Below are 22,772 nucleotides of genomic sequence, written 5' to 3' on the forward strand. Positions count from 1 at the left end.
GTAGTCCTTCATAATAAACCCTTTTCTTGATTTTTCTCACCTTATATTCATTTTATTTTTTGGCCATAAGGTTTGATTTTTTTTCTTAGTCTAATGACTTACATCACCAAAATTTAGCCTTATCTGCCTTTAACAATGTCTTCCTGCCCTTTCTTTGTGTATTTTCTACCTAAAAAGTATGTCAGACATTTTAAACCTGTCTGTGTATCTAACATCTACTTAGCTATAATGTTCTATTGGTCTTATTTTCATTGTTACTTTATTTATTTGGGGAAATGTTCCTGATTTTTATTCAATTACTCAATAATTTCATTTTTGTTTTAGTTTTAGTGTGTCATACCTCTTTCTTATGTTCTACTTTTCCTCTTAAGCAATTAATAAGTCAGGCTGAGCAAATATATATAAAGTATTTGCTACACAAGACTGAGTACCAGAGGTCAAGTTCCCAGGACCCTTGTAAATGCCAGATGGGTTTGGTGGCCCACCCTTAATCCCAGGGAGGAGATAAGCATAAGGCCTTCTCAGTAAGATACCTAGACTAGCTGGATCTAAGTGTGTGTATCTACTTCAGTAAAACTTCTTGTGGTGGTGAAAATGTTCACACAGATATAGCCATTTAACTCTTGAGAAACGATGGCCTATACAGCAAATCTGCTACAGAAGAATAAAATTAGAACCATATATTCTACCCTGCATGCAGAAAATAATTCAAAGAGAATAAAAGAAAAAAGGATAAAAGAAAAAGTTAAACTAGAAACACTAAACTATAAAGAAAGGCAGAAAAACTATTTCAAAATATAGGAACAGATAAAGATTTGGTGAACTAAATTTCAATTACACAGGGAAAAGCCCAGGAATTTACAAATGGTGATACATAAAATTATCTAGTTACTATGCAACAAAGTAAACTACTAATCAAGGAGGGAAAGTCCATCTGATGGAAGAATATATTTGTCAGCTGTACTTCAAGCAGCATGTTGATATCTAATATATATATATATATATATATATATATATATATATATATATATATATATATATATATATATTTGACAATTTTAAGTACCATGAGCTGGAAAGATGGCTCCACAGTTGAGAGCACTGACTGCTCCTCCAGAGGACCTAGGCTGGAATCTCAGTGCCCACTATGACTTCAGTTCCAGGAGATCTGACCCCTCTTCTTGCCTCTGCATGAGGTATTGTATGTGTATGTATGCATGTATGCATGCATGCAGTAGACAAACATATACACAGGTAAAACACCCATATATATAAAATACAATTTAAACTATAAACACATAATTCTTTTTATGTATTTATAAAAACAAACAAAACTACGAGTCAGTATAAGCCAATCAAAGGAAGATACCTTTCTCAAAAGAACACAAATGGTGCATACATATTTTAAGTTGTTCAAAACCTTTAGCCTACAGGGAAATATTACTTGGTAAGCCCATCTCACTCCAGTCAACTAGACTGTCATCAAGAAAATAAAGGACAATACTTACACATCCATGTTTTTTGCTACTGTATTCACATAAGCTGAGGAGTGGGAGCAACCTAGCTGCTCATCAATTCGTGAATGGATAGTGAAAGCACAGTACATATACACAATGGAATTTTATTCAACCACAAAGAATAATGTGATTTTCATGAAAATGGGTGGATCCTGAAATGATTATTAACTAAGCATGGTGACGTAGACCAACGAAGACAGACATAAGTGTTCTCTCTTAAATGTAGATGCTGGCTTCAGTGTTCACATATATGTAACCACCCATGTGGGTTCAGGCCACAAAAATAGAAAGAAGGGCATGAGAGCATGAAAAGAAGGAGCTGAGAAAGAGAAGGAAAGAAATAGGACATACACTATGTAAACAGAGAGGAAGGTGGTAGTCAAGCAAGGGCACAAAGGAGGCCAGGGTGGTGGGGGACAAAATTGGGATAGAGGCCTTACCAAACAAATTAGGTTCTAAAATCCCATAATGGAACTTTATACCTTGCATGCTAACTAAAAATTAAAATAGAAAAGAATTGAAATGTGGCCTCCTGACTCAGTAACTGAAGTTTTACTTTAATCTTTATTAATTTATACAGCTACCTGTGACTGGCAGATGCCACCACACTTATTTAACATTGCAGCCATAAGGAGACATGGGACAGTATGATGTTAAAAATACATATGTAGTCAAGAAGACATCTTTAAGTGATGTAGCTGCCTCTGGTTGTCTAGGTATCAAACCAGATGTATATAAAACAAAAAAGTAACTGAGATTGGTTAAGTCCAGAGCTGAACATATGGACAGTTTCCCATTTTCCTCCAAGTTACCCATCTGCTATGTGAGCAGAGAATCCAATGCCTTCTCTGGGCCAATGTCTTAAACCACCCAGGAAAGACAACGATCCACATTATATGGGTTTGTGGAGTGAAGAAGTTGGGAGTTCAGAAAGTATGCAGCACACATTGGACCCTCTGATATAAAGGAACTGCTATTTCTTAGGATGAAAAGGAGTGGGTGCTACTCCACTGAGTGGGTGCTACTCCACTGACCAGGTAAAGAAAACTGGGAAAGACTCACTTATTGAATGTTTTGAAACAAGGAAGTCATACTTTAGTCAGGATAAGACTAGAGAGGGTCTCCCATTTGAAGAAACGACACTTTAAAAAATTATGTCATCCAGATCATGGAGAGTCATTTTCCATGTTCTCTAGACACTGCGGGGCTGTTGGGCAAGTGACAGAATGACTTGCTATGACAGAATTATGAGTGTGTGAGACAGGAAGAAACAGGGTTGGATAAAAGGGTTTCTTATTTGTTAACTGCTTATGAAACCTACCCATGAGTTTGTGTTTTAAGTTTTAATTTAATTATTTATTTTATAACTCAGACCAAAAAGCTACTTAAAGGGTCACAATGTTCTGACTTGGCAAAATATTTACAAATCATTGACATTTTCACTAATCCTGAGAGAACATGATGTGGCCTTCCAATTTTGTGCTTTTGTCCTTAAGTCAGTTGAGTGCTTAAGAAAGGCAATCGTCAGAGGGTAGTACACCATGTGCTGTCATGTCATACATTGCTTTACATATTTAAACTACCAAAGACAAGTTTAAATCCCATAGAGCTAACCTCAAGTATAAAGAGATTCAGTAACTTGCATAGGTTTAAGAACTAAAATATTTTGTATTATGTATCAGCACTTTTGAAAATAATCCAGGGATAATGAAGTAATATTAGTTAAGAATTTTCTAACCTAGTGTATGTGAAAAAATCTAATTAGAGAAGTGTTTCTTCAAAACAAGTCTTAATGAAAGTTAAAAAAAAAAAAAAAGAATGGTTTAAAAAAACAAAGGAAACTCCAGAAAGCACTATGAATTTGCTCACAGATTCTGTTTGTTTGTTAGCGTGAGTTCTAGTGAAGACAAAATCCTGTCTGTAGCACACGGTTGGAACATTGTTAATGTTCTCCCAGGGCAGATTTTAACCACAGCAACAGATGATATCTCTCATTCCAGTTTGCATTTGTTAAAATGCAACTCCCAAAATGGTAGTAAGAGTGGATGCTTCTAGAACTTCCCAGCTACCCATGGTTTCACATTCCAAAACCATAATCTCTGTTCTTCTGCTAAAAAGAAAAGGAAAAGGAAAGGACAGAAAAGGAAGGAAAGGGGACAAGAGGGGAGGGGAGGGGAGGGGAAGGGAGGAGGGGGAGGGGAGGGGAGGAGAGGGGAAGGGAAGGGAAGGGAGGGAATGATCTTAGTCCACCCATGTGACTTCTAGGTGAAAATGTGTGAATTGATGAGAACTGGGCTTCTCAGAACTGCCTTAGGTTTTCCTGTAGTACAGGCTGAGCACATGTGTTACTTTATACACTTGTTGTCATGGAGATGATTTTTGTTTAATAAATAATTGAAATAAACATTTAAAGACAAACTAGACAGTATAAACTTTACATGTATGAATAACTTCCTTTCCACCCCTACTCTCTTCATCTTGTCTTTTGAGCTCTCTTTCTAATTAGATAGACTCATTGTTTTCACTAAGCATTTTACCTAGTAAACACTTTAGCTATTATATGCTAAATATCGTGAGAGCCTGGACAAATGAGGCAGATAAGATAAGAAGAGAGGATATTTGGATAAGAAGAGAGGTGGTGTTGCTGGGGGATAGAGTGGGGACAGTCCTAAGTACAGTGATTGTAAGCTACAAATCTAGATGTGCAAGAGGTTTTCAATGGACCACTTGTTATGAAACCTAAGTTAGTAGATTTGCACAATATGCCACAGGATAAAGTTGTATGGAATGATATAAGTTGAGAACCTAAAACTGATACCAGCTACGTGAAAATACTTCAGAAATGACTTTGTTGCTTCATCTGTCCTCTGTTTAATTGAGTCAACCTGGGAACTAGAGTAAAATTTCATTCATTCTTATGTATTCAAACCAACTAGTCTAGAATCCATTGGATTAACCTTCTAATCACTTGCACATGTCCAGTCTCTCACTAGCATCATTTAAGTTTACACACAATCAGCCCACACAATAGCTGTGCTCCAGACTTCATATGGTGACTGCACATGGTGTTAGGGCCATTGCAGAAGGCATGAATGAATTAGGATGCTTTACATTAGAATGTGAAGTCTACACTCTTTAGTTTGAGTGCATGTCACCTAAGTTGTTACCTGCAGCTGGTTTATTCTACTAATATTTCAGTCTGGAACAATCTGGTGATCTGATAAGATTGCAAACCTCATCCCATCAACTTTCACCCTGAAATGTGATTATTTAGCCTACCTTTAAAATTTCCTGATACCTCATTACATCTACTGCAGTCTACTCTATAGTTTCTATCTCACCATCAGTGAGATTTATTATACTCCAAATGCTTGTCCATATGTCTGTCTCCTGTAAAAAACATTTATAATTTTGGGCAAGGCCATCAAGTTGTTATATTTCAAAAGTTAGCACAGAGTTAGCATAATAAAAGCCTAACTTAGTGGATGGATTAATGGCATAGAAATTCCAGGCTGAATTTCATTTGGTACCCATTGTTGATTATAGCTCTGAATATTAGGAATAATAGTCCTGACTGATCAGGTAAGTGCAGTTAAAGCAATGAGTGATGCAAGATGCACACTGAGGTGTAGAATCCACAGTAATTCTGTTACAACAGTGCTCAACAGGGAAGCATATAACTTTTTTTTAAAAAAATTCAAAAGCAAAAATTAACACTGAGCTCTGTTTAAACACTTCTCCACTACTCCACAGTATCAGTGGACTCATTTTATTCCTTTAACTTTTATGAGCTTCACTTCTACATAAATTAGATGACAGAATCAAAGTAGATGAGATGCCCAGAGCTTTAGGCTAGGAACACACGACTTGAATAGGGAACCCTGACTGTTCTTGCAGAAGACACAGGGTTGGGTTGGCAGCACCTATAGTGCTTGCAAGTGCTGATAACCCTGCTCCCTAAGCTCTGATGCCCTCTGACCTCTGCAGGCTCTATGCACATAGAGTACACATAAGGACATGCAGGCATGTGTTCAAGGTCAATCTGGATCTTTAGATGCTCGGGTTTTAGTAGACACTTTCTTTTTTTTATTGATATATTTTTTATTTACATTTCAAATGATTTCCCCTTTTCTGGGTCCCTGACACTTCCTGAGGACCCTGTTATAACACTCCTGGGCATATATCCAGAGGATTCTTCAGCATGCACTAAGGACACATGCTCCACTATGTTCATAGCAGCCCTATTTGTAGCAGCCAGAAGCTGGAAAAAACCCAGGTGTCCTTCAATGGAGGAATGGATACAAAAAATGTGGTATATTTACACAATGGAGTACTATTCAGCCATTAGAAACAATGAATTCATAAAATTCTTAGACAAATTGATGGAGCTGGAGAACATCATACTAAGTGAGGTAACCAACCCAGTCTCAAAAGATCAATCATGGTATGCACTCACTGATAAGTGGATATTAGCCTAGAAACTTTGAATACCCAAGACATAATCCACATATTAAATGATGTCCAAGAAGAAGAGAGGAGTGGCCCCTGGTTCTGGAAAGACTTAGTAGACACTTTCATTACAAAGTTTTACTCAAACTCCTTACTTTAAGCTTGTTTTTTGGTAGTTTCTCTAGTACCATATCTTTTTAAAGGTGTTTTAAGTATTTTTTAAAGGGAGGAAGACATGTCTGTAGATGAACACACTACTGACCAGTGATCCTCATCTTTGTAGTTTCCGGGTAGATTTTAATACATGCAAATGCCAAATTCAAATTCCTATTTCTTAATACCAATAGCTTAATAACTCAGAATTTTACAATCTTCTACCATTCTCCAAAGAAAAGCTCTGTAGAGTCTGACACATTCAAAAATCAGTCAAAAATTAGTCATGGGAAGGAAGACCATTAAAAAAAAAAAAACAACTCCTGAAATGTTCTGGTGGACACAGTGCCATCTTTGGGGCTTCTCTTTGGACTGAGATCAACTACTACTGCCTTAAGATAAAGCAATGAGCTCATGATGTTCTGTTTAGGTTCTGTCAAGCTCTGTGACTCAGTAACAGCTCCAAAATAAGGCAATGGCAGTCCAATATTTTGGAAAAAATTACTTCCTATTTAGTAGGAGTCCAACTCTGCTACAGAATATGGCCCACAACCAAGAGATTGACTAAAACCAAAGGAGAGAATTGGATGACTAGAAAGATTACAGAGAGATCTTGGTGATTAAGAATACTGACTAGTCTTGCATAAGAATAGTGGCTCACAGTGCCTGTAACCCAGTTCCCTAAGCTTTGATCCCCTCCTCTGACCTCTGAAGGCTCTGTGCTACTTAGTGCACATAATGACATGAAGGCATATGGACACACCTAAATGTTTGAGAGAGAAATGGGAGCTGATACATCTTACAATTTGAAGCATCATTTGTTCTATCAATGATAGAACATCATTTTTCCATGTTTTTATCCATAAATGATCATAAAATCAGTGTGCAGCAAAGTAGAGAAATGACAAACCTCTCAAAATGCCCTTTACAACAATAGGCAGTGATGTCAATCGTCTGAGCCATTTAATGTCATCCCAGCTGAGAGATGGGTCTATAGCTTGTGCCACATACTCAGCAAGTCCACTGTTGTCTCCAAAATTCCCCTTAGGAGAAAATGCCAAATCATTGGTTTCAAAGTTTTTCATCCTAGAAGAGATACATAGAATAGAAATTAGAGAGAGCTTATATCTGATTTGGTGAAGAATAAAAAAAAAAAAGTCCCCCTTTCTGAAATGTACTCAGTCGCTTATGGACTGGTTGTCTGTAATTTTCTGTCTGTAAGTTTGATGTAGGAATATGTTCTAACTGTGACCATCCAGAGTTTTCAACGGGCCACCAAAAGTTTACTCTATGTAAGTGTGTTTTATTCAGACAAATCAGTTTTGATTATTAATATGTGGCCATGTTCAAGTGTTTCCTGTTTCAGTTTACAGCTACAGACAATAGACTGGATGCTATTTCCAGGCAGCCATGCAAATTCAGTATAATAGAAACCATTTACTTTATGGTTTACAAAGGCCTTCTATATACTCATATTTGCACATTTCTCCTTTTGAAAATCTCTTAGAAGGTAGCATTGAGCCACTACAATTCCTGTTTTATACAGAAAATAGTAACTCAAGTGCAGAATGAGGTAACCAAGAATAAAACTAACTCAGGACATTATTGGGGATCTGGCCTGGATTATTTAACTGCTAACTATATATTCTTGGCTCAGATGTGTTGAGCTGTGGGCTTTGATGGAGATCAGGAAGTGTCTCTCAGTTTCCTCCTGTCCTCTCTGGTTGCCTAGCTACTGTCTCAAACTGATCTTCCAGAGAATCTTGACAATAACCTGCCTTTCAAGTGATCATCAACCATCATTCTTTCATGTGTGTGTGTATGTCTAAGTGCCAGACTTTCATTACCATCCAGCAAACTGGAAGGGTTATCTCCTGCCCCTGTGGGTAGATGCACTCTGAGATGTAGTATGCATATGACTCCAGAATATTCTCACTGAATTAGGTGGTTCAGTTGCCCACAGTTTAATCAGTCTTCACAAAATTCCCCCTTGTGATGTCTTCCTCTCCTGCTCACACATCCCTATATACTAACAATCTTTACCTTTCAAAATATACTGGGCCAATGGCTGTTTTGTTCTCAGGGATCCATAGCCTAGATGTGTTACTGCTGAGCTGTCAATTTCTCCTAGCCTAACTTGTTGATCTAGTTGACCAAGTGCTTCTCTAACTCACAACCAAGACTCTACCAGAGGATCCCTGTGCTTGATATCCTTTTCCTTGCTCTAGAATGCTCTTCTTGGGTATATTTGAACAGTGTCCCAAGCTAAAGACAAAGTACACTCTGCTTGGAGTTTTGATCATACCCCATGGATGACTGGCAATGTGGACATGCAAATACCCCTTTTCATGCAGCTTAGCAGTCTGCAATCTCTCAATTTACTTGCAAACTAATCATATGAAAAACTTCTCTTGAAGAGCTGAACTTAGCTTACTCTCCTACACACTTTAACAGAACTGTTCAGTTCAGTTATGTTGTGACAACACAACTGTTGGATTAGTCCCAACTCATTTTCCCCTCCACCATCTTTGCCACTGAATGTAGAAAAGATCCTGGAACCATGGCTAAAACTTCCTGTCTGCAGATGTTCAGATCTAGGAATTCTATTTTCAAATCATCTGTAGATCTTCCTTTCTTACAAAACTGGTGGATACTTAGTTTACATTTTGGGGCATTTCAACTAAAATGAACCATGGAGGAGTTAGGGAGGAGAGACCATCCCATGGACATTAACTTTCCATTCCAAACAATCCTAACCAAGCCATTGCATCACAGCAGTTTCCTTGGTAGGACTGAACATACTCCTGTAGATTCATGTATATAAAGACATAAAACATCCCCCAAATACTTGATGCCCATCTAGTTATTGGTTTTTGATGAAATGCCTGAACTTTTCCATTTGTCAAAGCACTTAGGGTTATACAGTATGTCACAGTCCTAGGTCTTCTGTGGTCTCCTTAATGTGAATTGAATTAAGCTTTCTGTTCAATAAGTATATTCTTGGGAGAGAAACTTACCCCATTACATCAATGATACTAAACTCCAAATGTAAACAATATTGTTAAGAGAATAAAGCACAGTCTATCCCATCATCAGACAAGGATGGAAAAAAAGGAAACAATCTGCATGTGTCCCTGCCCCCACTCCAAACAGGCAGCAGTGCTTCGGCAGGGGTGGGTGAAAGGGTGAGATGGATAGGAAAAAACAGAAACATGGATAAAATTATATAAATAACTGTTGTTATTCTTGGACCGTGCAATGCAGATCAACACTTGAATGAATGTTGCCTTACAGAAATCTCAGGGCACAATGAAGCCTTGTTGTTACTCTAAACTTTCTTCAAAGCCAGAAGCCAAGAAAAAGTTTTCAGATATCTTGACAGAGAACCACGACAGAGTGTTTTACTGATGGCTCTGAAAGAAACTGCCAGGAATGCTATTTTTATTCAGATTGTGACATATATGTGTATATAATATAATAATATAATGTATACATATATGTATGTGTATATATTTATATATATATGTATATATATATATATTTATACATATATATATATTATCCTTAAACCGTAAAGTACCTTCTGCTATTTATTTTGAAAGGAATGAAAAACACAACACCAAAATATTAACATATCTATTTAGAACTTAATTTTCAGAATCTTGAGCTGATAAATACTGCAAAGAGATCAATTTTCTTCCTTGTAAAGGAATTGTTATGCCTGGAGTAGCTCTTAATATAGTTGTTAATCTAACATAGAAACTGGCTTGATTTTAGTAAGTCAGTATCAAGTGACAGTAATCATTATTAAAGTTAAATATGTCTAAAGAAACTAATAGTCTAATTAAGAATAAACATTGATGGTAAAATATTATTTATAAATATTGATAATGTAATATTAAGGATAAAGCCACATCTCTATACTGAAAACTCCCAAAATAAAGCAAACAAAATAAAAGCTAAGTTTGCAGTTTCATCAGAGTGCAGAGAGGAAGAGAAGTTCACAGTTCACAGGAGGTGAGGACAGGTAGCCAGCCTTTCTTCTGTGCTTGGACAGCACAGTGCTCAGAGCACACCCTGGTCACTTCCTCCTCAGTGTGGCCCAGTGGTCTAAAGACAGACCAAGGCCATAAGACTGGAGTTCTAGTCTCGATCAACTTTTTCCTAGTTACCTTATATTGGGGAAATCCCATATGTATTAGTAAGTTTCATATGCTGATTAAACAATTACATGCCAAGCACCTACCATTATCTGTCACTGTTTTAGATATTGAGTAAATACCAGCAAATAAGAGAGTAAATAATCTCTATCCATCACAGAAACAATCAACATGTAAAGTGTCAAGTTTGTTGGAATGTTAAGTACAGTGCAAAATAAAGGGGGACAACAGGGTAGAGTAGGAGGGAAACCAACCGGCAGAGTCTCAAATATACATGTTAAGTGTGACAGCAGGGCAGATCTCATTATAAAGCTACTATCCAATGAACTCAATATGGTTACATCTATTTTGTCGTTGTTGCTGTAACAAATAGCCACAGATGTAGAGATTTAGAATGTTGCAAATTTGAGGGCTGATGATATTAGCTGTGAAGAACACTGGCTGCTTTTCCAAGATCCATGTCCCGGCATGTATGCCATCTCACATGTATGCCATCTCACACCCATCTATAACACCAGGTCCGAGGGACCTAGTGTGTGCTTCTGACCTCAGTGGAACACCACCACACTGTATAGATACACATGCCAACAAAACACTCAGACACATAAAAATAACTTGTAATGTTACACATCTATTATATTTGCAAGGGTTAGAAAGGCCAAAATGGTTTTCTGAGAGCTCAAGTTAAGTTGTGTAGGGGTGCCCAGTCCCTTTGTTTGTCTACACAAGAATAGTTTACCCCATCTGTCCTCACAGTAGACAGTCCAGCTTCCCTGGGCCACGTGGTTCCAAACTCTCCTTTTAACATCTCAACTCCTCCTGTGCCAGACATGAATGTCTCTCCCTAACAAAAACTTCGTTGCATATAATGTCTAATGTGATGAAACTGGATCGCCTCCCATCTCTAGATCCTTAACTAATCCCTTCTGATAAGTTCAGTTTTCCGTGGAAGGTATCAGGTTCCAGGGATCAGGTGTGGACAGACACCTTTTGCCTCGGTGTGTATTCCTAACAATGATTCGCTCTTGTCACTTTTCCTTAAACTGTCTGTTACTGTGGAGGGAGCGGAAAGAGACAACTCTGAACCCAAGTAACGGATCATATCCATGGATCATGGGCAAGGCAAAATGCCTTCGCCTCACAGGCTCCTGAGTCTGCGTGGTAAACTGGCTTTATTTCTGCTTCTTCCAGAGAGGAGATTTCCCTTCTGTCTCTTTCATGCTGTTTGTAAAGAGCACACACCCGCATATGTTTTGCATATAGACCAAGTGGCCATTACCAACCCTCTGAACTCTCTCTGCTCCCGGGTGCCAAGAGTCAAGGCCCTCCCCTCCACCCGGACAGAGGAAGTAGCAAGGGCTGGAAGGAGCCAGGCTTAGCGACTCATTCTCCCCTGGATTTCCTGTCTCTCTCCCTTGCCAAACCTCACTTCTGAAAAGCAGGCTTCACCTTCTATGAGTCAGGTCAGTGCAAAAAGAAACTGATTTCATATCGGGCTGTTCACAGATGAATTGGGGGTGGGGGTAGGGGTGGGGGGGTGAGTGAAGTTTCAAGCGGAAGGCTTGACCTCCAGTTTTATGTGTTCTGTCTTCTAAAAGAGTGTGGATCACTGAGGTGCTGCTGAGCAGGACCTTGATGCCTTCAGGACAAGCCCTGGCAGTGTGAGGCTCAGATGGGGTGTGCCCAGCTGCAGGACGTTTTACGTGTTCCCCATAACCTGGATGTGTTGCTCGTGATTTGATCATCTTCAGAACAGAGCTGTTACAAGCTGGGCCACTCCTGTGAACACTAACAGCTGAAAGGGGTCTTTGTTTCACAGCTCTCCACATCATCTGGGCAGAAGTCCAGGGGCAAAGGAAAAGGGGGTGGAGGGGAAGGGCCTGCGGCTCATCATGCAGTCACCCTGCTTTGAGACGAAAGGGGTCCCAGCCAGGATACACAACAGTATTCTCCCGCCCACAGGACTAGATGATACCTATGTTTTTGCTACCCGGAGAAGGAAATACAAAGCAAACTCCACGATTCTATCACCATCACAGTTGTCAAGAGTGGTATCATTAGGAAAAGAAGAAACAGGGGCATTCCCTCACAAACGACCAAAGGGCAATGTGAGTGTTTCCTGGAGGAAACTGTGGCAGTGTGAAACTAATTATTTTAGAAAGTCTATAAAAAGTAGGCAGTCAAAATAAAGAAGTTGAGTATAGATTGCATAGCAGAGAAGTTGTAAGTTGTTTGCTCCCTACATCATATCTAGGTAGTCTATTCATCAGACCTGTGACCTAGCTTTACTACCAAGTCTTTCATTAGCTTATTTGAGGTACCACATACAGAAATAATATCCCCCAAACGTGTCTGGGAGTGAGAAGCATTCCCACTAATTACATCACCAGTTGACACATAGCACAATAGCAAAATCTTATGTGTGGTACTTTAAAGTATGTTGGTGGCTATGGTAAATGACAGTTTTGTGTCCTTACACAAGGCTGGGCACTCTTGTCTAGGATGCATATGAAGCCACACGGCCAGGGATCTGTCTTCTGTATGGGAAAACCTGACTCGAGCTTTGCTTCCCTTTGTTTGAATTCTCTCAGAAGGTAAACAGGAGATGCTTACACATACCTTCCTTTTTTTTTTTTTTGATTCTTTTGTATTTCTTCTGTCTTTAAAGCCCTAGTTGTTCCAAACACAAACCAAATATCAGCAGGGTGAGCAGTGGCCCCTGTGGAATGAGCCTGACGTCCTGGAAGGCACCCACAGTCACCCAACACCACATATCATTCACTAACACAGAGATCTGATGTCTGTTTAGATACATATAGTCCCAAGGAACATCACACATCTAGCACAAATGGCATGAAAAAAATGCAAAAGAGGCCGTTTTTGTAGTAGCCAGAAGCTGGAAAGAACCCAGGTGTCCCTCAACGGAGGAATGGATACAAAAAATGTGGTATATTTACACAGTGGAGTACTATTCAGCCATTAGAAGCAATGAATTCATGAAATTCTTAGACAAATGGATGGAGCTGGAGAACATCATACTAAGTGAGGCAACCCAGTCTCAAAAGATCAATCATGGTATGCACTCACTGATAAGTGGATATTAGCCTAGAAATGTGGAATAGCCAAGTCATAATCCACATGTTAAATGATGTCCAAGAGGAATGGAGGAGTGGCCCCTGGTTGTGGAAAGACTTAGTGCAGCAGTATAGGGCAATACCAGGACAGGGAAGTGGGAAGGGGTGGATGGGGGAATAGGGAGAGGGAAGAGGGCTTATGGGACTTTTGGGGAGTAGGGAGCCAGAAAAGGGGAAATCATTTGAAATGTAAATAAAAAATATATCGAATAAATTAAAAAAGGAAAAAAAGTCCAAAAAGAACGGAGGAGTGGCCCCTGGTTCTGGTAAGACTCAGTGCAACAGTATAGGGCAATACCAGAACAGGGAAGTGGGAAGGAGTAGATGGAGAATAGGGGGAGGGAAGAGGGCTTATGGGACTTGCAGGGAGTGGGGACCCAGAAAAGGGGAAATCATTTGAAATGTAAATAAAGAAGACATCGAATAAAAAAAATCCCCCCCCAAAATGCAAAAGAGGCCCTTTTGGTATAAAATATGGAAAGAGAAAGCAACAGAAAGATGCTCGAGCTGAAGGAACCTGGAGTCCTTTCTCACTGAGCTCCACTGAGGCCCTGGTTTTGACTCAATTTTCTAAAATGCTACCATTTTAGAAGGGTACAGTTCAAAGCCTGAATGTCCTGATGAAATAGCAGTTCAACTCTAGATTATTTGATGCATGGATTTTGCCAACATGAATGAGTGAGTGAATGGATGAATCACATGAAGGCAGAACAGAAGGCCATAGGAGATGAAGGGTTGAATGCATTGCTTCTTCTGCCTCCAAGTCTTTGTCCCTTTTTCAGTCTTCCTTGCCCTAGCTGCTCCTACTTCAACTAAAATTAAATGATGCATATGAGTCTTTGATTTCCACAGAGAAATAGGGTACCAGGATTACAATAATAAAACTGTGACCTATTCAAAACTTATCTATATGCTCTTTCATATTTCCCCAAAACTTTAATGCACTTTGGTAATAAAATTTTCTGACTTTTACAAATATACAGTAATCCTTCCTGTTGGAATAGCTCAAATGTGTGGCATCCCCAAGCAGATATATGGCAGTACTTTTTCTAAAACACAGAGCCAATCATTTCCAGTGAGATCCTTTTAATTATAAAGTTAGTATCTCTATGGTTAATGTCTTTATGGAGATCTATTATTCTGGTATCTACTTGCAAAGTAAATAAATAAATAAACAAATAAATAAAAAGCAGCTTCTGGAGGTGGCCCATGAATGGAAAAGGGAAACTCCACCTTGAGTCTGTGAGATCATACTTACCTGAGTTGTGGTGGCAGCTTGAACCTGTTCCGCACATCATCAAAGCGATTGCCCAGGTAAGGTGTGTCTACAGTCACAAAGATGGCCTTGTAACCCATCTGCTCAGCTCGCTTCACCAGCTGCCTGCTGACCTCACGGTCTTTGTAGATGTACAGTTGCATCCAGCGAAGTGCTTCCGGGCCAGCCTCTGCCACTTCTTCTATTGAGGAAGTGGCCCAGGAGCTCAGCATCATGCCAGTTCCCATGGTCTGGCAGGCTGTAATGAAAGGAAGAAGATCAAGGTAGACCTAGCATAGCTCTTCCTCCTAAGACTAGTGTTTCATTCAAGGAGGGAAGACCTCTGCAAATACAATCTGTCAACATGAAATCAAATTTTTAAGCATAAACACATAAAACATGCATTGAATTTCACTGTTCATTATATCATTTGAAAAAGAATAAGTAAATAACCAAGCATGTGCTATAGCTGAAAGTAGAAACCCTAACAGCAATCTAAATGACTATCTTAGGGTACTGGTTATAGTGTATATAATTAATATATAAAACACAACCATTAAGGATAGCACTGAGGTAAAGGATAATTTTATGTGTCAGCTTGTCTAGGACACAGTGCCTAGATACTTGGTCAAATAAATCTGGATGTTACCATGAAGGTATTTTTAGTTGAAATTAGCATTTAAAGTAACTGTAGAATTGAGAAAAGCAGATAGCCTGCTGTTTTATGGCCTCAACTATAAAATATGACTTAATCTCTCCCAAGGAAAGAAAGGAAATTCTCCCAGCTGACTGCCTTTGAAGTTGACTTTAATATCATCTTTCATCAATTCTCTAGCCTTCTGCTTACTCTGCAGATTTGGAGTTTAGGTGCCACCACGGTTATGTAACCTAAGTCCGAAAAATAAGTATCTATCTTAAATAGTGGTATAGAGATAGAAAAATTGATTGATTGATGGATTGATTGATAAATAGATAGGTGATAGAAAGAAAAAAGGAATTAAAGAAAGAAAAATTATAGAAAGATAGAAATATATTGTTATCTATATTGAGAGATAGATCTTACTGATCCCATCTCTCTCTAGAGAACTCTAGTTGCTATAATTATTAAAGACTTATAGGGCTGCAGAGATGGCTCAGCAGTTAAGAGCACTGGCTGCCCTTCCAGAGCCCCTGAGTCAATTCCCAGCCAACCACATTCTGTATAGCATGAAAATATCATATCCAATAGATAGGAAGAGTTTAGTAGAGGAGAGACTGACTTGATGTTTTGGATGCTATACAGAAAATTCCAAGAAGTAGAGCATAAACATCCATAGCCAAACATATATGAAAATCCACCTTGCGTCAAGTCAAATGGGAATGAATGTACTTGTCCAAGGGACACTAGACAATAAAGGGAACCAAGCAAGGTGGTGTTTATGTAGTTTCTCTGAGAGGTCCAAGAGCTTCCATGTTTAAACTTTAACAAGCAACCAGATTTCCTGGAGAGCTTTTAAAACTGGGCCTCAGGATCCAACCTACAGGTTTTTACTCCATCAGTCCCTGCTGTACCCCAAGGATTCGACTATTCCAGATATGCTGCTGCCACCTCTACACTAGACCCCACTAGGACACTAAAATATTAGCATCGGCTTTGAGACTCAAAGTCTAAATCTCAGTGTGATTAGAATGGCTTTGGTTTTGGTAACACAGACCTTATTTTTCCAATACCTTTGACGGAATCTTCATCTTAAACAAAATATGTAAGCTGGAGTGTACCATGCCTTTTCTGATAGTGTTCATCCCAGGAGCTTGTTTGAGAATGTCTATAATAGATTCTCATGGCTTGCAAATCACTGACCATAAGAAACACATTTTGCTAGATAATAAAACATCTGGATCCTAGTCTGATTTTCATTAAATTTAGCAATGTGGAAACAACACCAGAGGGCACTGAGTGCTTGAGTCAGAACTTCTAGCTATCACATTACCCCAAAAATAAATAAATAAATAAAATTTAAAAAAAAAAGATGTCCTGAAGATGTAACCTAACTAAGGTCACGTAGAGTTGGGCAGCAAAGACAGACAAAAAATTCAACTTGCCTATTTGTATAGGACTGCTATCCATGATTGTCTCCAGTAGCCAAGCACAGACAAAAGTAGTTCCTCACAAAAGGATGAGCAAAGGGGATATTCAGATAACTGGGGGACCTTCATGGAGTTAGGAGTACACTCAATCACAGCTCTGTCAGTGGTAACAAAGATGTCTTCACAGACTCTCTTTAGCATATTAGAAATATCTACAGGCATTCTATAAATGTTGTGACAATCTTAAAAGCCAATGCATAAATCATACCAACACCAAACCTTCCGGTTTGCTCAGGGTATCAGCATTCTTGAACACCTTTCCATAATCACTTAAGTACAGATGTTGGTAGAAAATAAGGCAGCCTATGCCGCCGTTGCTCCCACCTGCTCTGGAGCTACCCATCCTCCTCTAATGTTTACAAACTTACTTTGCCTTCCAGCACTGGAGACCAAACCCAGAACAGGCTAGCACTGAGTGCTGTCACTGAACAGTGGTCCCAAGCAGCATGGTTTTTCAACAACTAACATCACAGGGGCTGAAATTTGGAGGTGAGGACCAAAAATTCTAAGTTACAGTTGTCTCTAGTGGCAAGAATTTAACAAATGTTGGTGATTTACCAGGAGCCTACTGGCAACAGAGGGAATAGCAGAATCTGAGCATGATGAATCATCTCTGTTGAGGCAAAGTTATTACAACCAGGAAGAAATACGGGAGACATCCTAGGAGGTCCCTGCTCCCTGAACAAACATTACTGATCGCTCTGATTCCTATTCACTTGTGATGACTCGTCCTGCACAAAGAAAAGTACTAATTCCGTATAACTGTTATTTTCAACCTTAGAACAAACTAAAGACCCATTTAGAGATAGAACTAAAAATGTGTCTATTCAAGTTAAAGCATTTTGAAAATGCTCTGAAAATGGCATTTTGACTCCATGGTGTATTGAAGTGTACCCAAATGTGATCACTCATCTCTGGTATTCAGCCCTTGAGAAAGCTGAGGTATGAAGCTTTCAATTTTAAGGAGAGTCTGGATTTCCTGTTGCAACAGAACAGGTTTAGGACCAGCCTCAGCTACACCTGATCTAAGAAAAGAAAATTAATGTACTTCCATTCTCATAGGCAAGTTACCATAGCTGTGAAGTGATTGTTGTTCTGTCCTTCAAATGTACCAAAGTATTTTCATCATGCCTTCAGTTCTTCCCCTCACCAGTGGTTCCTCGGACCTTTTAGAGACCAATGACTTCTATCATACCTGGCACACCGTGCAGTATCCATGCCTGTTACAGCATAAGATGCTGATATCTAAGCATCACTTTTCATGGGTTAAAGTCCTTTGCTGTACTGAGTACCAAGGATTTCACATATTACCTTCACCTGAAAGATAAACCCTTCTAGTTCACTGGGCATTTTTGGAGATAAATATTACACTTTTTAAATTTTTTCTTAAAGTACCTGAGCATGGGCAAGCTTTGTCCCAAAGTTCTCGTCAGAAAAATCCTCAGGTGACTTGTGTTCATAAATATGCTCGTCCTGTTATTCCCAAGAGGTTTTGTTTCTCCCTGTCAAGTCTGAATCTGTTACCTGTGTCTCTCAAAGGTCGATTTAATTCAACAAAGGATAGGCTTCAGCTCTCCTCTTTATCCCTAGATGCTGGCTGTTCAACACCCCACTGTAAGGTGATTTCGCATATCCACATTCCACTGCCTGCTGGACAGAGCCCTCACATGAGACGGTGTTGCTATGAAAGCACAGCCTGGCTCTTTCCAGGGATGAAGATTTCTAATACTGGTCCAGGGTTGAAGATTCATGGTAGTCAATGCATCCTAGAGATAACACATCCTGAGATAGGGAGATAGTTTAGAGGATAAATCACTTGCAAGCAAGCCTCAAGACCTGAGTTTAATCCCCAATACCCACATAAAGGTAGAGGGAGAAAACCAACTGTACAAATTTACCCTCTGATTGACATGCACACGCATGCACGCACACGAACACACACACACACACACACATACACACATGCATACACACACATGAGTGAATAATAATAATAATAATAATAAATTTAACATATCTAGAAGAATACACTGGCAAGTAAATGGGAATCCCATGTGACCTCTCAGAACTTTGGTTTCTTATTTTTACTGCCTCTTTTTATCATCCTGAAGGTATTAACACAAGAATAGAACCCTAAAGTATCAGAGGAAAGGCCTTTGCCTCCTTGGTCTTGTTGTGCATCCCAGTCTGATCTGGAATTTTTTATTTATTTTAAGATGGCCTTGAACAAGAGACCCTCTTGTCACTGTGGCACTACCTCCTAAGTACTGGGATTTCAGATTCGTGGCACCATGTGCAACTAACCTTTTTGAAGTGGAAACTTAAGGGTTCTTTGAACCTTAAGTTGGTTGGATTGTGCTTTGCTGGGGCAAGCATGTGAAGGAAGGTTTAGCAGGACTGGCTAAGGCAGACTCCTGAATGAAGGGTTTTTTGAAGCAGACACAGGTGAACGGATGTTCTGCTAAAGCAAGCACATGAAAGGACAGATGATGAGAGATTCTTCACTAACAACATGCATGTATTGGTCTGCCTTACATTGTGTAGTTGAGTTCCATTTGTCCTGACTCCGTAAAATGAAACACACCGAAAAACTTCTGGTGGTATGCTGTGCTTGGTGAGGCTTTTTGCCACTTTCATAGACTCAGACTGATTGGCAGAGTGAAGTCAGCTGAGACAGATGCGCATGCTGGAGGACACATGATGTTTAGAGGAAGTATAAAAAGGGACTGGACAGACTGTGACTGGGGGGGGGGAGGTGTGGGAGTACGACGGGGGCTGAGCTAGGCTTGCTCATAGAGCTAGCTGTGCAACATTTGTTGACCTTGAGTCTTCGCTGATCTTCGCTTTGCTGAGAGAGGCAAAGTTGAGAACTTCTCCTGGCATTCCTCCTAGTCCCTCTTGCTGGCTTGTGTTGAGGCTGAGGTCTGGCTGTCTCTGCTAGGTAGTGTCACCACCGCTGATTCGTGTTTGCTATCCCAACTCTACAGAACTGAACTGCTGATATATTTGTGAAGTGTTTGCCAGTGGATCCAGCTGCTGCTGCTAACATCTGTGAACTAAACTGCCAATTTCCATACAACATGGATGGGAGTTGCTTCTAAAAAACCTGTCTAAACTGGTTCATGTCCCCTACCTATATCCTTTCTTTTCCACTACCTCTAGTGGATGGGGGGGCTAAAAGGGAGGTTAAAGCATTTAAGAACCATCATTAAAAATAAGGCATTGAAAAAATTTTAAGTTGCAACTTTTATTTTAAAGAGTTACTTAGTTTTAGTTTATACCCATGAGCATTCGGTCTAGAGATACACGTGTGTGTGTGTGTGTGTGTGTGTGTGTGTGTGTGTGTGTGTGTGTGCTGTAATAATTGTAGATAAGTTGGGAGTTGCCCTATTGTTGCTTGAGAATTGAATCTGAGTCTTCTGCAAGAGTAGCAAGTGATTTGAACCACTAAGACTCTCTCTATCTCCCAAGTAAATTTTTGAAATCTGTATTCCTTCCTTCTCTTTATTGGGCAGTAGCAGTCATATGTTATCCTATTGCTCTGAGGAAAAGTATGACACTCATACATCAGCAAAAGAGACAACTGTATGGCCACATACACATAGGTAGTGAAAACAAAGATTAGATAGATAGATACATAGATACATATATAGATACACAGAGAAAGATAATAAATACATTAGATAAGATAGATAGGTAGGTAGGTAGGTAGATAGATAGATAGATAGATAGATAGATAGATAGATAGATAAACTTGGAAATAACACTGATGTTTTAGAGTAGCAATAGGTGGTAACAGGTTGAGCATTGAAGACTTTCTATCCAGGATGCACATTCCTCATGCAAAGTAATTCAAAGCCACCTGCCTACTTTAGAGCATCACTAGACAGTTATTTAAATTAATACAGATCTATGACTATTACCTCTGAATGCTGAAGTCACATGACTGGGATGGGATATGTATAGTAATTTCTACAGCAATATGGAAAATGAAAACCAAGAGCACTGTTAAATTCTTCATATTTTATCAGAGACATACTTCCTAACATCATCTTAAGGTAAAGTGCCTCATAGTCAGTAATGTTTCTTTTTTTCATATACATGTATTAATGAATTTTAATTGACAAGTGGTAATTGTGTGTATAATGGTGATACAATGTGATCTTTTGACTTATATGCTCATAGTAAAAGATAATCAATTACTCTGTAAACATATGCAACTAATTTTGTGATGAAAACATCAAAAATCTTTTTTTCAAGCCTGGGTATGTAGCTCAGTAGAGACTTGAATAGCATGTAGAGTAAGGCTCTGAGTTCAACCCATAGCACTAAAAAATAAGTTTAAAAATCCTGTTCTTTCAGCAAATTTTGAAATATATATCAGTATTCAGAGCGGTTTCATTCGTGCAGCCCAATGGCTATTCCTCTAGTCTACACTAGACTTTGGTTAGCTCCTTCCTTTCCGCATTCTCATCCTGACCCCTGGCTTCTCACTTCTATCACATCATCCCATGCTCTGACTGACATCCTCCTTTCTCCATCCTCAACCACAGCGTCTAGTTTTGTCACGTTACTCTACAATTCTATATTTCATTGTACATGCATCCACACCACATTTTCTTTATTTGTTCATCCATTAATGGGATCTTGGGTTCTTTCATATTGACTATTTTGAATAATGCTTAGCTGAACATGAGATTACAACTGTATATTTAGCATGCTAGTTTCAATTCCCTTAAATATTTCAAAAGTGAGAAGACTGGGTCACATTGTAATCTTATTTTTTTAGTTTTCAAGGGATTTCACTGACCTACAATGTCTCAGCACAGGGAAGAAAACAGTTAACAAGAGAAGGGACTACCAGTAGACTGGAAGAAAACATGGGCAAACCATATGCCTGACAAGGGGCCATTATCAAATGGATATGAGAAACTCAGTCCGCAAGCAAATAAACAACCCACATACCAGACTGTGGAGTAATGATAGCAATGCTCAGCTCTCAGATCCACCCAAATAAAGTGTCTTTGCTAATGTTAAATCCTGTTTACCGGTGCGGGACTATACATGAGGTAAGCAGTATGACCCAGGATGCTGCCATCCAGTGAAGTATTAACTACATCCTTACTCTGTGGCATCTGTAACTGGCTGCATAAGAATTGAGCTAATGTAAATCCTGAAGTCCAATGTACAGTGGCTTATGTAACTACAAACAAGTTAATAGCTCAACAAAAGGGGATGCCTGGTAAGGTCTGCCTTATGGCTGAGAAGTGCATTGGGCCCCTGGATTGGGGGCAGGTTTCTTTATTTCAACCTTTAAAGAAAACGTTTCCTTCCATATTCATCTCTTACTGATTTTGCGTGGAGGAGTTAAACTGCATTAGGGCGACTAGCCTCAGTTCATTTAACCATCACTAGTTATATTTCATAAGCCGGTTTGCCCATCATTTCCCTAGCTTCCTAGATTTCAGATCAGAAGGATACATTAAGGACTAAATCCAAATTTAAATGTCCAAAGATGGAAAGGGAAGATGAGTAGTTACCCAAAGCTGGGAAATTACAATTTACCGATTATAAAATGGCTTCCAAATTTTATAATGTCAAGTCCAGGAGTCTCACGAAGAGGGTGTTGGGTGATCAAATGAAACAAAAGCTCATCTTGCTTATGCTTGACATTAAAAAAAAAAAAAACCCATCCCTGATAGACCTGAAGATTTCCATCCACAGTCACACCAATGAAATTATAACTATTACTCAAAACATTAACTCATAAGAGACCCTCCCATACTCTGACTGAGGCCCAGACATTGAACAATTTCAAACACCCTGCTTTCAAATGCTTTCTTTGACCATCATCTCTCTTTCATTTTCATGGTAAAAGGGACTTGAGTTTTCAAAGTTACATTTTTTTAAAGAAAACGAGAGAGAGAGAAGCAAGGAGAAAGGTCTAATTTGTTCAAAAACATTGTAAGATGCATTT

The 22,772-nt window shown here is 39.1% G+C and overlaps 1 protein-coding gene and 1 long non-coding RNA gene across 2 annotated transcripts in view; one reads left to right on the forward strand and one right to left on the reverse strand.

Moving 5' to 3' along the window:
• Hao1 (hydroxyacid oxidase 1) overlaps nt 1–22,772 on the reverse strand; it is a 55,609-nt gene that overhangs the window by 11,827 nt on the left and 21,010 nt on the right. Inside the window, exons 3-4 of the mRNA XM_052181490.1 lie at nt 14,672–14,927; nt 7,030–7,205 (exon numbers count right to left, since the gene is read on the reverse strand). Coding sequence (XP_052037450.1) covers nt 7,030–7,205; nt 14,672–14,927 — 432 coding nt within the window. The remainder of the gene's footprint in view (nt 1–7,029; nt 7,206–14,671; nt 14,928–22,772) is intronic.
• On the forward strand, nt 11,648–19,920 carry LOC127684585 (uncharacterized). Its single transcript, XR_007977753.1, has 3 exons — nt 11,648–11,742; nt 17,176–17,284; nt 19,783–19,920. It is a non-coding gene; the product is annotated as an uncharacterized LOC127684585 (long non-coding RNA).

This window comes from Apodemus sylvaticus, chromosome 5, assembly GCF_947179515.1.
Source record: "Apodemus sylvaticus chromosome 5, mApoSyl1.1, whole genome shotgun sequence".
NCBI classification, from domain to species: Eukaryota; Metazoa; Chordata; class Mammalia; order Rodentia; family Muridae; genus Apodemus; species Apodemus sylvaticus.